Source organism: Hermetia illucens, chromosome 2, assembly GCF_905115235.1.
Source record: "Hermetia illucens chromosome 2, iHerIll2.2.curated.20191125, whole genome shotgun sequence".
Taxonomy (NCBI): domain Eukaryota; kingdom Metazoa; phylum Arthropoda; class Insecta; order Diptera; family Stratiomyidae; genus Hermetia; species Hermetia illucens.
The window spans coordinates 116,791,422-116,806,432 of record NC_051850.1 but is presented as its reverse complement, the minus strand read 5'-3'; the positions used below and the strand labels follow the sequence as shown (position 1 = coordinate 116,806,432).

The following is a 15,011-nucleotide window of genomic DNA, read 5'->3' as shown; positions in this document are numbered from 1 at the left end:
TAAGGGTTTGCAAAGCCAACACAGGTTACGGCTAAAGCAGAATAGGTCGTACCACGACATAATTTCCTACATTGTTTCGACCCGCAAATGGCTTCATTTCTATCAGTCGCGTATTGCCACTGTTCTCACCATCTCCGTCGCGTAAACCTAGATCTGGGTACTTTCGTGCAACAACTACAGCCAGTACCGAGCCCTGTGGTACTCCAGCTCCGACGATGAACTCTTTAGGTCCCTCATACGTCCCGTACCAAAGAATCCTCTCCGGCAGTTAATTCACGACCGGACTCATCAGATATCCAGGAAAACATATGTCGGCCAATGCGGCTTTGATTCGCCTTCAGTTGGCAGAATTCAATGCATTTTTGACACTTAATGCCAACATGACACACTCGCATTTAGCACATGTGTTGTCAGATTCGCCACCATGTTTATTACATCTGCCATGGAGTGCACGCGCTGGAATCCATACTGGCATTTCGACGATAAGTAATAGTCTGTTGTAGATGACCCTCTCCATCGCTTTCGTTATTTTATCCAATATGCAGACCGGAAGATATAACGCTGCTTCTCCAGGTAGCTTATTCGGTTAGGAAAGGAACACCAACTTTTGGTTTTTTCAACTCAGCAGAAAATATTTCTTCTAGACACGCTTTGAAGGCCTTGGCGAAAATGTCAGAGCTAGCCTTCACCGCCAGCCTCAAAGTTCTGTTAGATTCGCCACCTGTATCAGGGATGCTCTTAACACCAATGCTGCCACGTTCACATCTTCGCAGCTCTTCGTCGGTAACTAAAGGAACCATGTACTTGTTGACCTGTACCACTGTTTGTCTTCCGCTGTTTTATTAGTGAGGAAAGAGAAGCTTTTCCCTTCAAAAGCTTTCATCAATCATCATTCATCATTCCACCAGGAAAATCAACCCGACACAACATGCGAAATTTCACAACCCCATTCTTGGCCCACTATTGTGGATAATTACGCTAGATCTCCCTATCGACGTGGCCATCATCAGTTTTGCGGACGACATTGGACTGATGACTTTTACAAGTCTTATTGATGAGGCCTAGATTTACGCCAAAGAAAAAAGAAACAATTTAAACAATTTTGGCTGTAGAACGCAGGGCTATCGCTCGCCGAGCACAAAGCGGGAGTAATGCTTTCACTAAGCGGAGGTAGAGCACGACTAAGAAGATCAAAGTGGGACACAGATAATATATCCCCAGTCTGCGCTCAAGAAATGCTACCGAATGTAGATGACCCAAGGCCTAGCAGTCGCCTTCTTGCTTCAAAGGTAATTAGCTCGATCCTGCTATATGAAGGAACCGTGTGAGCGAATGTAATTGCACTCCGAACATGTTGCGCTTATCCAATTGATATTCTCTCGAAAGAAAGACAACGTCTTTATGACTGAGCTTATCTAAGCGCAGAATCTTCTGCTCATCGATGGCAGGGGCAGGAGAGAAGGAACGAGTCAGAAAAAGGTCGATAGACCCACAGAATCAAAAAGGATATTCATATTGTGAAGTAGGTTTCAACCTTAAAAAAAAGTTTTGAGCAGGTACGATGATGCAACGCAGACAGGTGTTGATGAAGGGTTGGAGCTTTTGAGTGACAGTGGGGCTTCTTTTCCACATGCTACTCCCATATAGCAACATAAAAAGGACACACTGTTCCAAAATTATCCATAGGAACGGAAACCTGTCAGGTTCCTGTTGATTTAAACTTTCGAAATATTCTTTAATTCGTTCCAAGATTATTTTAGCTATTATCTTACGGTGGTAGGCAGCATGCAGATACCCTTCCAATTCTTTCACCCAAAACGAGTTCCTGTCTTTGGAATCTTAAAGACCATCTCCTTTTTCCACTCTCTCCGAAATGTTTTGGCTTCCCAAGTTTTTCGTATGAGTGGAAGTAGCAGATCTGAACTACATGTGTTACGCATATAATTATAACTATATATATAACTTAGTGTATCTGTAGTCGGATCAGCAAGATAGCCCACCCCATTGTGGAGTGACAGCTGAATTATACAACCCGTTACGGTTGAATTTAAGCTGTCGCAGCTTTCCAACCCTGTGAGAAGAAGCGGACTTTTCATTGACTGGTCTAGCCGAAAGTATATAAGGCGAACACAGAAAGGCGACTTACTCATCATCATCGTCAACATCGCAACAACCGGCATCCGGTCTATGCCAGCCTTAATAAGGAAAACAAAATGTCGCGGATTTGCCCCGAGGTCCACCAATTCGATATCTCCAACAGCTGCCTGGCCTCCTGGCTTTCACCATCGCTCTATCTGAGACAGTTCCGCCTCATATTCCTTTTCTACATAGATATTACCTTTCTAGACTTTCCAGCTTGGATTATCCCTACACATACGGATTAAGTGATCCGCAAATCCGAACCAGATGTTATCGACACCTAGATGTTCGTGTCATCGCTCATAGATTTCGTCGATATAGACTACTAAACCCTCCGTTTTCCCGTAGGGTGCCCAACATTTTTCGGCGGATTCTTCTCTTGAACGTGGCTGAGTCTGCAACTTCTCTTGCTCAGAACTCAGGTCTCCGAGCAACATATGAGGACTGGCAAGGTCATTGCTTGTACATTGAATGCTTTGACCCTAGGATGTAAACTGAAAAAGGCTCAACAACAACCAACATCGTTTTAGCTGTTCTCAGTTGTGATTTTCGATCCTTGACAGGATAAAGTATCAATGGTCTAAAATTTGTAGTATTTTACTTTAACGATCTCATTTGACCAGTGCCAATTGATGCTGTTGCTTCTTTGGTTTTTAATGCTCTCTTTGCTTCGGCTTCATTAATGTGCAGCCCAAAATCTCGCACCGATAGCCGCCTGCCCGATCTGCACGAAGGCAGTTTGTATGACTCGTATTATTAGGCGAAGAATAGAAGAGGATTGTGCGCCTCATTTACATACTTTTTCCAGGACCAGGTTAGAAAGGAGGCATGATATGGCATCCCCATTCTTAAGCCGTTGTTAATGTTGAATGGTCTCGAGAGTGATGCTGATCTGACCTCGCACATTCGTCAAGGTCAACCTAGTCAGCCTTAACAATTTAATTGGGATATTGAAGTCTCTCAAGACCGTATACGATTTTACCCTATGCAGGGTGCGAATGCAGATAGTCCCCACCAAGTGCTACAGGTGTCTGGACTATGACACACGTCAGCGGCTTGCAAGCCGCAAGCGAAGACCTGCAATGAAATCGAGAGTTGCGATCTCTGCAGGGATCGTGGCGCGTCTGGTGAGAGCGTCGCGCACACTGCGGCCGGAATTGGAGAGGGCTAGGGTGCGAACGGCATGATCCGCATTAACATGCACAGGAGTGCAACCGCTCACCAGTTGCTAGCACAGTTCGCTGCGGAAGCAAATGCTGATCTAGTGCTAATTAGCGAGCAATACCGCAACAAAGACCCATCCTCATAGCATCTCGACTTATCGGGTACCGCCGCCATCTGGGTTCGGGACGATATTCAACTTCGTGTTTCTGCCGAAGGCCGGGGGAACGGCTTTGTCAGGATCCGGCCTTTTTTAACGTTTTCCTGACGCCGGGCGAGACGATGCCGAACTTTCGGCGTCGGCTTGATGCTCTGGAGGACGCCGTTTCGAGCACGGAGGGACGAATCCTGGTAGGCGGTGATTTTAATGCCAGGGCTCTTGAATTGGGCATGCCTCAGTTAGACTCCAGGGCGAAACGGATTCTGGAAATGGCGGCGAGAACCGGGCTCGTAGTTTTAAACACCGGATTCACGCCAACGTTTCGACGTCCAGGCTGTGAAGGAAGCATTCCTGACATCATTTTTGCGTTGGAATCTCTGGCATCATCGGTGGACGGGTGGCGAGTCCTAAAAGACTTCTCGGCAAGTGATCACCAGTACATCGCGTTCGAAGTGGTTGGCGCTACTTGCCAGCAAACACCAACGCGACGCTCCCCTGCCTGGGCAATGTCGCAAGGGTGATCATCGGGAAGTTCGTCGAAGCTCTTGGAGCAGGCAGGGCCGTGCTGGAGGGCGCTCCGCAGCTGACACCGTCGTAAATTCAGTGATGAACCTTATAACGACGGCGTGTGAGGCTTCCATGCCCCGGAGGGGTGGACGGCAGAAATTGCCGACCTACGGAGGAAGTGTCATAAGCTCCACCGTTTGGCACAACGTTTGTACGCCAACGAATAGGCATGTGCCATAAAGGCACAATATAGATCAGCAGAAAGGAAACTCCGCAGCGCTATAAATAAAAGCAAAGCTCGCGCGACCCGTGAGGATTTGGCTATGAGTTTGTCACCCGGAAAAACGGGGCTCTGCGGAGGCCCTGCATACTAAATACCGACCAGATGGATCGCATTGTGTGGGCATTGTTCCCCAGACACCCTGTACGGGTTGATCGAAATAGCGCGGAAAGCGTCGAGGATTGCCCCTTTTTACAATGAGAGAGCTCGAAGAAGCGGTTCTCACTATGAAAAACAAGAAGGCGCCAGGCCGTGATGCCATCCCGGCGGAAGTTTACAAACTGGTGTTCCGCCAACGGCCAGAATTTCTGCTTGAAGTGTTCAAGACTTGCTTGAAGGAGGGCATTCTTCCTTGAAAGTAGCCAGACTCGCGTTGATCAGGAAGGGTAAAGGAGACCCGGAGCACCCGTCTGCATACCGACCGCTGCGTATGCTTGACACGGCCGGAAAAGTTCTCGAGAAGCTCATCAGGAATAGATTTGCTGAAGCGATCCGCACTGCCGGGCACTTATCCGCAAGGCAGTTCGGGTTCAGAACAGGGAGATCTACAGTGGATGCTGTTATGGAGGTTAGTCTGAATGCGGTTCATAGAGCCGAGGCACACAGCCGCCGATTTTGACGGATAGTGCCCCTCATAACGCTTGATGGCAGAAATGTCTTCAATTCCGTAAGATGGACAGATATGCTAGGAACACTAGAAAATTCATTTCATGCGCCAAGCTATCTCTTGCGGATGTTGAGGGATTATCTGAAACACCGCTCCCTGAGACGCTAGAGGGTTAAAGGAGGATGGAAATCACGTTGGGAGTAGAACAGGGATCCATCCTAGGGCCGGACCTCTGAAACGCTTCTTACGATAGTCTGCTGAGACTCGATATGCCGGAAGAGTCGCGCCCGGTCGGTTATGCAGACGACGTTGCGACGCTTATTGGCGGACGCACTCTTGACTAGGCGCAAAGCAGCAGGATGGATGACTGCTCACGGTTTCAACCTTGCGCTGGAAAAAACCGAAAGCAGTCATCTTGACCAGAAGGAGAATCCCGACCCTGCGTCCCATATCGATCGGCGAGTGGACGGTAGAGTCAAAACCTCCTTGACAGGGAGCGCAAAGCTATCTACCGCCGCAAAGGCGAAAACTTAAGAGAAGTGGTTGCGCGTGAAGAACGTCAACGCACCCTTACCGAGTGGCAACTTTCTTGGCAAAATGAGCCAAGGGGCAGATGGACTGCGCAGCTCATCAACAAATTATACCCGTGGTTGAACAAAACATACGTACTTCCTTACCAAACTTCTAAGTGGGCATGGAGGTTTTCAGTCTTACCTGCACAGAATCGGAAAGGCGTTGTCTTCTGATTTTGTGTTCTGCAATGGAGTGGCGGATGACGCTGAACACACCTTTTTCTCTTGCGAGAGGTGGGACGGCCTCCGCCAGCAGCTTTATGCAGACACTGGGGAGCTCTCGCCAGACAACATTGTCAGAGAGATGCTGAAGAGCGTTGGCAGCTGGAATCGTATTGTGCATTATGTTCGGGTTCTTCTTATTGCAAAGAAGATTGAACTCAACCAGGGGAGGGATCAGACGGTAAGGCGTTCCCTGAACTAGCAACTCCCTTCATCCTCTCCTCTCTTGTTGATGAAAGGAATTCCCTGACTTGAAGGCTCCCAAAGCCGGGAGAGCGGGAGGGCTAGCCCGAAGTAATGTGTCAAACGGTTCCAGGCTCTGTGCATAAACGCATTCATACCCTACTCCCCAAAAAAAATATGATATTCTAGGCATATGTGGCTAGCTCGCCTAGCAAAGATAGCGGAGAATATCTTGTAGATGGTACTCAGCAACGTGATACCTCTATGAATGCTGCACTCCGTGATATTTCCCTTTTTATTATGCGCTGTCTCAGTCCTTGAAAATCAGTTAATGAACCGCTTGATGTAGTTGGTCGCCTTCATATTTAACCAGCTCGGCTGCAATTCCAACGGCTGCCCGCGCGTTATGATTCTGAAGCCCATAAACTGCACGGATGCTTTTGCCATACTTAGTAGTGGCAGCATTTCTCCGTCGTCTTCAGTTGGCGGGACCTTCAACTCGCCGATAATTAGATTGCTGAACAGTTCATCAAATTTCCATCGCCCCAATATGCCTATAAAGTCGGAAGTCAGATTTCTCTCTTTGTCTTGACAAGATGAACTTCATGGCCCTGTTTGTAAAGTCGCTGCTCCCCTCGATGGAGTTCGTGATAGATCTCTGTGGGGGTCGCGTTCTTTGAGAGTGCAGTATTGCCCGGTATATAGTATTCTGCGTTCCAGTCTTTCCTATTTTTGTTTCGACAGGAGCCAAATATGTTTGCAGCCGTATCAACGATAGTGTTCTTCAAATGGTTGTGAAGATAATTTGTTGATACTTCATCTCCATGACCTCTGTTAACTGCGGTTATTTCGGCATCCACTTTCCCTTCTAGATGTTACGGAGGGCTTTTTTGTGGATGACTTCAGTTTTCACTCTCACCTGATTGTCAAAGGAATTCTAGGCAGTGTTGTAATTCGGCCCAAAGCATTATGCCAACGAGATGGTGATCCGAGCCTATATTGGCTCCCTATATTCACAAAGCCTGAGAGGTGGCAGCATTCAATCAACATGTGGTTAATTTGGATAAATGTGGTTCCGTCTGAAGAGGTCCATGCTTTCTCGCTAAATTTCTGAAATATTCCAATACACTATTATTAACTTAATTTGTGCAGAGATCGGAACAGAATGTATTTTGAGGACTAGATTTCGTTTAGATACATCACCGTGATTTTTTTCAGATTTTTCGGTTGGATAGGTTCTGAGAACGAGACCTGCTACACTCACACAGGATAAAAGGGCTGCAGGGATGTAACTTCTTCGTATGTGGGACTTTAATATTTCACTCGAATGTCAATTATTCTCGCTAATTATGACATCAACATCTTATTTGCATAGCATCAGATGCAGGAAATTCGCCCGAAATGGATATGCTTGAGCTGTTACAGCTTTGGCGCTAATGAGCATGAAATTTGGTATATGTATGCGAGATATTGTGGTGTAAAATTTGGCACTCCTAGGATGAACATAAGGGGGGTTTTCAGTTAATTTCTAAAAGTTGGTAATATAATATTATTAGTAAGTTTATTTGAGCAGATATTGAACTGGGACATATTTTGTGGCCTAGATTTCACATAAGCCCACCACCCTGAATTATTCGGATTTTTAGGTTGTGCAATTTCTGAAAATGAATCCTGTCTCACTTCAAATGAGCATATTCTGACTCCTTCATTTCATTCACTTCAAAACTAATATCAGAAAGTATCCACGCAAATTTATGTCCTTCACATATGCGTGGGATTAGTTAGTTCCCTGTATTTAAAGTGATTTACTAAAACCTTGCATACAAGCATGGGCCAATGGGCAAAATAAAACAAATTCATCAACCACAAAGCAACATGGGATAAGGGCCCCTTCCCTTGAGAGCTCTAAAGGAAAATTCACATGAATTATTTAAAAAAAACCAGACCGATTTAGTTATGAAATGATTCAAATTCTACCCACACTTTATCAAGGACGAATAAAATCCTACGAATGCCTCATTGTTGACCAGTTTACAAACGAGATTGTACCCATTGTAAATTTTTTTGGCTCGCATTTTTGCGACAGACAGACGAACAGATTAGGTCTGAGATGTTCCATTCCGGTATCTGCTTAAATAAATCTACTAATAGTATATTATCAACTATTAGAAATTGACTAAAAAACTGCCGTTAAGTTCATCCTAGGAGTGCCAAATTTTACACCACAATATCTCGCATACATATACCAAATTTCATGCTCATTAGCGCCAAAGCTGTAACAGCTCAAGCATATCCATTTCGGGCGAATTTCCTGCATCTGATGCTATGCAAATAAGATGCTGATGTCATAATTAACGAGAATAATTGACATTCGAGTGAAATATTAAAATTCCATTCAAGAAGAATATAATTCTCCCTAGTCCTTTTTAAGGTCTACCTGTCTGTCTGTCTGTCTGTCTATTTGTCTGTCTGTCCGTCCGTCACACGCATTTTTCTCGGAGACGGTTGCAGCGATTGGCACTAAATTTGGTGGAAAGGTGGGAACTGTGAACGCTCACGCATATAGTGAGTGGCATCCTTTTACGTCGAATTTAAGGGGGGGTCCCCATATATGCAAAAGGGCGGTGTAAATTTTTTTTCATCAAATATAGTTATGTGGGTATCAAATTAAAGGTCTCGGTCAGTGCTTTTCGAAGCTGATCTTAGTTTTGACATTTGTTGAAAAGGTGAGGAGTGCGGGGAGTTGAAAGTGATAATTTTTCTAACGAACCCATTCTCAGAAACTACCAAACCGAAAAATCTGAAAAAATCAGGAAGCTGCCACTATATGGTGCCTAGGCTCCGAATTACCCTCCATACGGATAACCCCCCCCCCCCCCTTAACTTCACACTAGAATTACAATGTAGGCTAGAGCATAGAGCCTAATTCTGCCAAAATTGGTGAAAATCGCACTATTTCTAACAAAATTATACTAGGTCAAAACTGTCGCTTCTCTACAAATTCAAGACTATGAATGTCGATATCACTTGAAAGTGGAAATTTTCACATAATATATGCATATTTTACGTGCTACATGCCAATGGGACAAATGCACACTCAAATCTCTTTATAAAAGAAATATACAAAACCTTTCATACCTGAAGCGTCTAGCTTCCGGTTTCCCGACTTGTTTATATTTGATGTTGGTTAAATTCTTGGCAGTTGCTAAAAATATTAAACTCAAAGTGTGAAGCGTATGAGGTTGACTATTATCAATACAGGACTTTCGATCAAATGATTTATTTAAGTCGCTTTCTAGAAAATAGAGGGCAATGGAATTTTTAGCTATATTACACGGAGCTGTCATGCATTCGTCGCTCCTCACATCTTTTTCTTTTTCTTCAGCCTTCAGTTCACAAGCGGGGTCGGTTCGTCGTGATTTTATTTTATCAAATGCCTGACTAGGATGTAATCGCGAGACCTTTAAATCCCAAGCCACCATTGTTTTGGCCGGCTTTTTGGTTGCTTACCATTGTGTGAATTACGTGACCACACCATCGAAAACGCCTCTCTGGCAGTTTTTCCACGATCGGTGCAAACGCATATCGGTCGCGGATATTCTCGTTTCAGACGTGATGAAAACGTGTCACGCCACCAGTGCAATGCAACATCTTCGTTCCCATTACCGTAAGACGCTGTTCATTGTCCTTTATACTCGGCCAACGCTCAGAACTATAGAGAGCCGCAGTAAATTTTAGATTTGGGACGTGCGCCGATACGTTGATCACAAAGAACACCAGTTGGGGAATGCCACTTCATACAGGTTGCGTTAATGCGTGAAACAATTTTATTATGCAGTTCTCCATTGGCTGATAGCATTGACTCGAATTTAAATCGCTATTGCGCGGAAAGAATTCGAGCAACTTATGCAACTTATGCAGATCTTCAACCAGCTGTTGGTCTTCCCCACTCCATATAGTCCCTAAGCCAAACGGCGAATGGCGCCCCTGTGGGGATTATAGAAGGCTAAACGCACAGACTGTTCCTGACCAATATCCCATTCCACTCAACCACGACTTTGCGCATCATCTCGCAAACTGCCCCATCTTTTCGACCTTGGATTTAACCAAGGCGTATCACCTGTTCCCTGTAGCTTCAGAAGACGTTCCAAAGACGGCAATATGCACAAACTTTGGACTCTTATAGTTCACACGGATGACTTTCGGGTTGTGCAATGCGGCGCAAACCATTCAAAGGTTCATTCACTCGGTCCTTCGAAACCTCAACTTCTGTTTCGTGTATTTGTATAAAGTTTTGGTCGCTTCTTCCACAGAGTCAGAGCATTTAGCTCATCTCGAGGGCATTTTTCAAAGTTTCCTAGAGGCCGGTTTCGTTCTAAACGTTGAGAAATGCAAATTCCTTCAAACACAACACAGGGGGAATACAGTTCGACCCAGACAAGGTGCTAGCAATTACAAGCTCCCCGCGTCCGAAGACAGTGAAGAAGTTGAGAAGGTTCTTGGGCAAGCTAAACTTCTATCGTCGTTTCCTGCCCAAGGCCGCCCAACACCAGTACGTTTTGAAGGCGTACTTGTCTGGCCCCAAAACAAAGGACACACGGGAGATTGTGCGGCCTGAGGAGGCTGTCTGCGCGTTCGATAAATCCCATCAAAAACAGGCCGACGCTACGCTCTTGGCATTTTCTCGACAAGATGCACCCCTAGCCGTTTTTGTTGATGCCTCTGACATCGCAGCAGGTGCTGCTTTTCACCAAAACGTGAATCAAGTCTGGCGGCCGTTGAGCTTTTTTCTAAACAGTTGAACCCAGCTTAACGGAACTACAGCACCTACGATCGAGAACTGTTCGCCGCGTACTTGAGCATTAAATACTTCTGTTTCTCTCTAGGCCGATCATAGTGTTCACGGACCATAAACCTCTCACGTATACTTTAAAACAAAAGCCTGACAAAGCGTCCCCTCGTCAGCTTCGACATTTGAGCTTTATAAGCCAGTTCACATCCGACATACAGCATGTATCCGGCAAGGACAACATAGTTGCTGACGCTTTGTCTCGTGTGTTCGAGGTAAACATCTCCGCCTCACTAGACTTCTCGGCTATCGTCAAGCCGCAGTGCTTTAGAGCCTCAAATCCAACTCCAGATACAAATTTCGGGATTTGGCCTTCTTCGGCTCGAACCTCTCTGCTGTACTTGGAAAAGGGACCCAGGCCATACATTCCGCCCACTTTTCGCAAGGAAGTATTCCACGCAGTTCACGACTTAGCGTATCCAGGCATCAGGACGACAAATCGGCTAGTCACCGAAAAGTACGTCTGGTCCTCCATGAATAACGACGTCAACTCCTGGGCCAAAGAGTGCTTCCCACGGCAGAAGTGTAAGATCACCAACCATGTAAAAAAGAAGTGGGCTCATTCCCACGTACTATCAAGCGATTCCACACAATACACTTCAATCACACAGGTTTACGCGGTGACCTGAAGCAATACCTCTAAAGGACATCACGGCACAATCTTGTGCGGAAGCCCTCTGTCGAGAGTGGATCCCTCGCTTCGGTGTCCCTGCAGTGATTATCACTAACCTGGGAATGAAATTTGAGTCCACCGTTTTTTCGGAGTTCCTAGGATTCCTGGCACCAGACGCTGAAATCCGCAATTATGGCACGCGGCGATCCGTCCTGGACTCAAGTTTTCCCTCTCGTCTTACTTGGCCTCCGAACAACCCCCTTTGCATATATGTGTGCTCCCCCCTTAAACACAATGTAGAAAAATGTTATTCGCTGCATACGTGGACGTTCCAACTTTGTCATCAAATTTTCTGTCAATCGGTATAACCACTTCTGCGAAAAGTGCAGGCGCCAGACAGATAATGAGCCGATTTTAAAAAAGTTTTATCGCTTGTAAAAATCAACAACAAAAGCTAAAGAAAGGCACCGCACAGTCTACATTAGATATTTTATAAAAAAGCTGCAAGCGATAGTCTGAAGTGCGTACATTGGAATAAATATTATTATCAGTACTCACATGGATCATTAAAACATACTAAAATATAGTTGTATATTGGATTGTTCTTGCGGTTCGCGAACTCATTCGTAATCTTTTTAGCACCTTTTCGAAGTTGCGCCAAATCATTACCCATGGATCCAGTATCATCAAAAATGAACACTAAACTTGTTTGTCCCTCAACTGGTAGAGCAACAGGTACATCTCGTTTTCGGCGATAGGAGGGCTCTTTTAGGTCACTTGAGTTATCACGATGTTCACTAATTTTATACAATTCAACCAAGTCATAACTATTCACTTCAACATGTTGGGCGGAGAGAACGTACCCTACCAACAAGACCAACTTTGTCAACTTCATTTCGCTGACTTCAACTATGTTCGCATTTTTTTTTGTCGAGGGGCTAAGTAGTTAAAATATTAAAATACTTGAACTGACTAATTTATTCTCTGTCCCGAATTCAACTGATTAACAAACCCACAACGGTTGGTGCTGATGCTTGGGGAATTTAAGCTTCCAACCTTAATTGAGTAATTGATAAGAGATTGAAATTGCACGCAGGAGGAGAATTCGGCTGCTTAATCTATTGGATTTTCCAATTGGAAGCGAGACGCAACACAGTACTGAATATAAATCACGAACCAAGAAATACAATAGGGTTGCCCCTAATCAAAATACAATCTTTTCGTTTCATTGAAACACTGAGGACAACCAAAAAGTTCCACGCTACAAATCACATATCAAGTTAGTGGTAAACAAAATCTTTAAACCCTTCTATTTTGAATATTAGCGCAACCCTTCCTGGTCCGATGCGAACATATCGAAAATTTCAAATGGGCTTTTCTCGAAATCACATTTTTCATAACGTTAGAAACCTAGCAAAGAAAACAAGTCGGGAAACCGGAATCTTGGCGCTTCAGGTATGAAAGGTTTTGTTTGCTTCTTCTGTGAGTATATTTGGGTGCAGAACTATCCCATTTGTACGTAGCCCGTTATGTATATGTATTTAGCATGTCAGTCTGAAGATAGAAAGATGTCACTCACTACATGTCTGGGCGTTCACAGTTCCCACCTTCTCACCAAATTTCGTGTCAATTGGCATAGCCGTTTCTGAGAAAAGCGCGTGTGACAGACAGGCAGACATATCGACAGAGACAGTAATAACCGGTGACTTCAACGCATGGGCAGAAGAATGGGGTAGCAGAGAAACCAACGCAAGAGGACGAATATTGTTGGAGACATGCTCGCGCTGGAACGTGATACTTGCCAATTCTGTGGGAGCCAACACATTCCGGAGGGGAGAATGCAATCGGTGGTAGACCTCACCTTTGTCAGTGATACTCTAATCAGAGACTTTCAGTGGCGTGTCAGCGAGGAGTACACACACGGCGATCATCAGGCTATCATCTCTCAAACCTCGCAAAGGAATAATATGAAGCCATTAAAACGAATAACGATAAGCTGGGTAACTAAGAAGTTCGACGCAGAAATGTTCAAGGAGGTACTTCTGGAAGATACATTGCTATCGGGAAGCGCACAAAACAAAGTTTCACAGGACGTGGATAAATTGCAGCATTCATTCCGAAGGTAGGTAAACCATTGGATGACCCCTCCTCATATAGACCGATATGTCTGGTCAATACCATTGGCAAACTATTTGAACGGGTAATATATAACAGACTGCTCGCTGTTGCGGAAAAGGAAGGAGGCCTTTTCGACAAACAATTCGGATTTCGTAAAGCAAAATCAACTGTAGACGCAATCAGCATACTGACTGGCTTGACTCAGGCTGCAATAGAAGAAGGAAAATGCTGCGCAGTAATAACTCTCGACGTAAAAAATGCGTTCAATAGTGCAAAATGGGAAAAAATCATCGAGGCACTCGACAAGATACAGGCTCCGAAGTACATTGGACGCATTGTGCTTGAATTTCTCCTTGGGAGAAGACTTTACTGCGACTCGGACGATGGGCTAAAAATATTCCCGACAACTTGCAGAGTGCCAGAGGGTTCTGTCCTGGGTCCTTTGCTGTGGTTAGTTATGTATGATGGAGTTTTGACGCTACGCCTACCGGACAACATGAGAACTATTGGCTTCGCCAATGATATCGGAATAACAGTGGTTGCAAAGCACCAAGATGAGATCGAGATCTATGCAAATGAAGCGATATGGGAGATCAATTACTGGTTGAGAAATTCTGACCTTTCACTTGCTGAACATAAAACAGAAGTAGTTCTTATTAGCAAGAGAAGAAAGAACACAACTGTGAAAATCAAAGTTGGCGAAAAAACAATTTACTCCCAACCATCGCTCAAATACTTGGGAGTAATTATTGACGGAAGACTCAACTTCAAAAGACACATTGAGTACGCCGCAACTAAAGCGTCTTCCATCGCTGCAACGATCTCGAGGATACTACCGAACATTGGTGGGCCAAGACAAAGTCGACGTCTTCTGCTCTCTAGCAGAAACTCTAGAAACCATGGGGAATTAAGCTACTAATTAACAAAATTCTTAAGTGGTCATGGAGGTTACTGTACTTATTTATATCGATTTGGTCACGATGAATCACCATGCTGCCCAAGATGTGGTAACGTGGCTGAGAATGCCGAGCATGTCATATTTGATTGCCCCAAGTTCACCGCGCACCGAACAAAAATGGAAGCGGTCGCAGACAAGCGTTTAACACCCGAAAACATTGTGGAGTTTATGCTGGAGTCAACGGATGCCTCGAACCAAGTTGTAAGGGAACTGCAAGCTATTCACCAACAGCTTAGACAGGAAGAACTACGACGAAAACAAGGAAGGGAGAGAACCATAATGAGCCGCAGTTAAAAGCTGATCCAGCCCTGCGACGCAATACTTTATAGGAGTTCCGTGGGGAGAGTGGAATGAGAAGGAGGTGATTTTAGTGAATAAAAGTCTCACATAACTGCGTGGCAGGAGCCAGCAGTAGGTTTTGAATCTTTCCACCTTCCAACGGTGAAAAAAAAAGACAGACAGACATTGAACCGATTTAAAATTGAATTTTTCGACTTCTTGTTGACGAATAAGATATGTAGACACAGCGTTATTTTCCGAAACTTGGTTGCTTTTGCTAATCCGAATTTTTTCGTTCATAGAAATAATAGATTACAACGTAAGGGTCGCAAAAACATTAAGTATGAAATAAAGGTAGGAGCC

At 44.8% G+C, this 15,011-nt stretch overlaps 1 protein-coding gene across 1 annotated transcript in view; it reads right to left on the bottom strand.

The window, feature by feature from the left end:
- The window catches only part of LOC119650353 (hemicentin-1-like), a 118,369-nt gene extending 106,172 nt beyond the window's left edge, over positions 1–12,197 (bottom strand). The window contains exon 1 of the mRNA XM_038053035.1: positions 11,852–12,197. Within this exon, the coding sequence (XP_037908963.1) occupies positions 11,852–12,188 (337 nt within the window). The 5' untranslated portion in view covers positions 12,189–12,197. The remainder of the gene's footprint in view (positions 1–11,851) is intronic.
- Between the last annotated feature and the right edge of the window lie 2,814 nt (positions 12,198–15,011).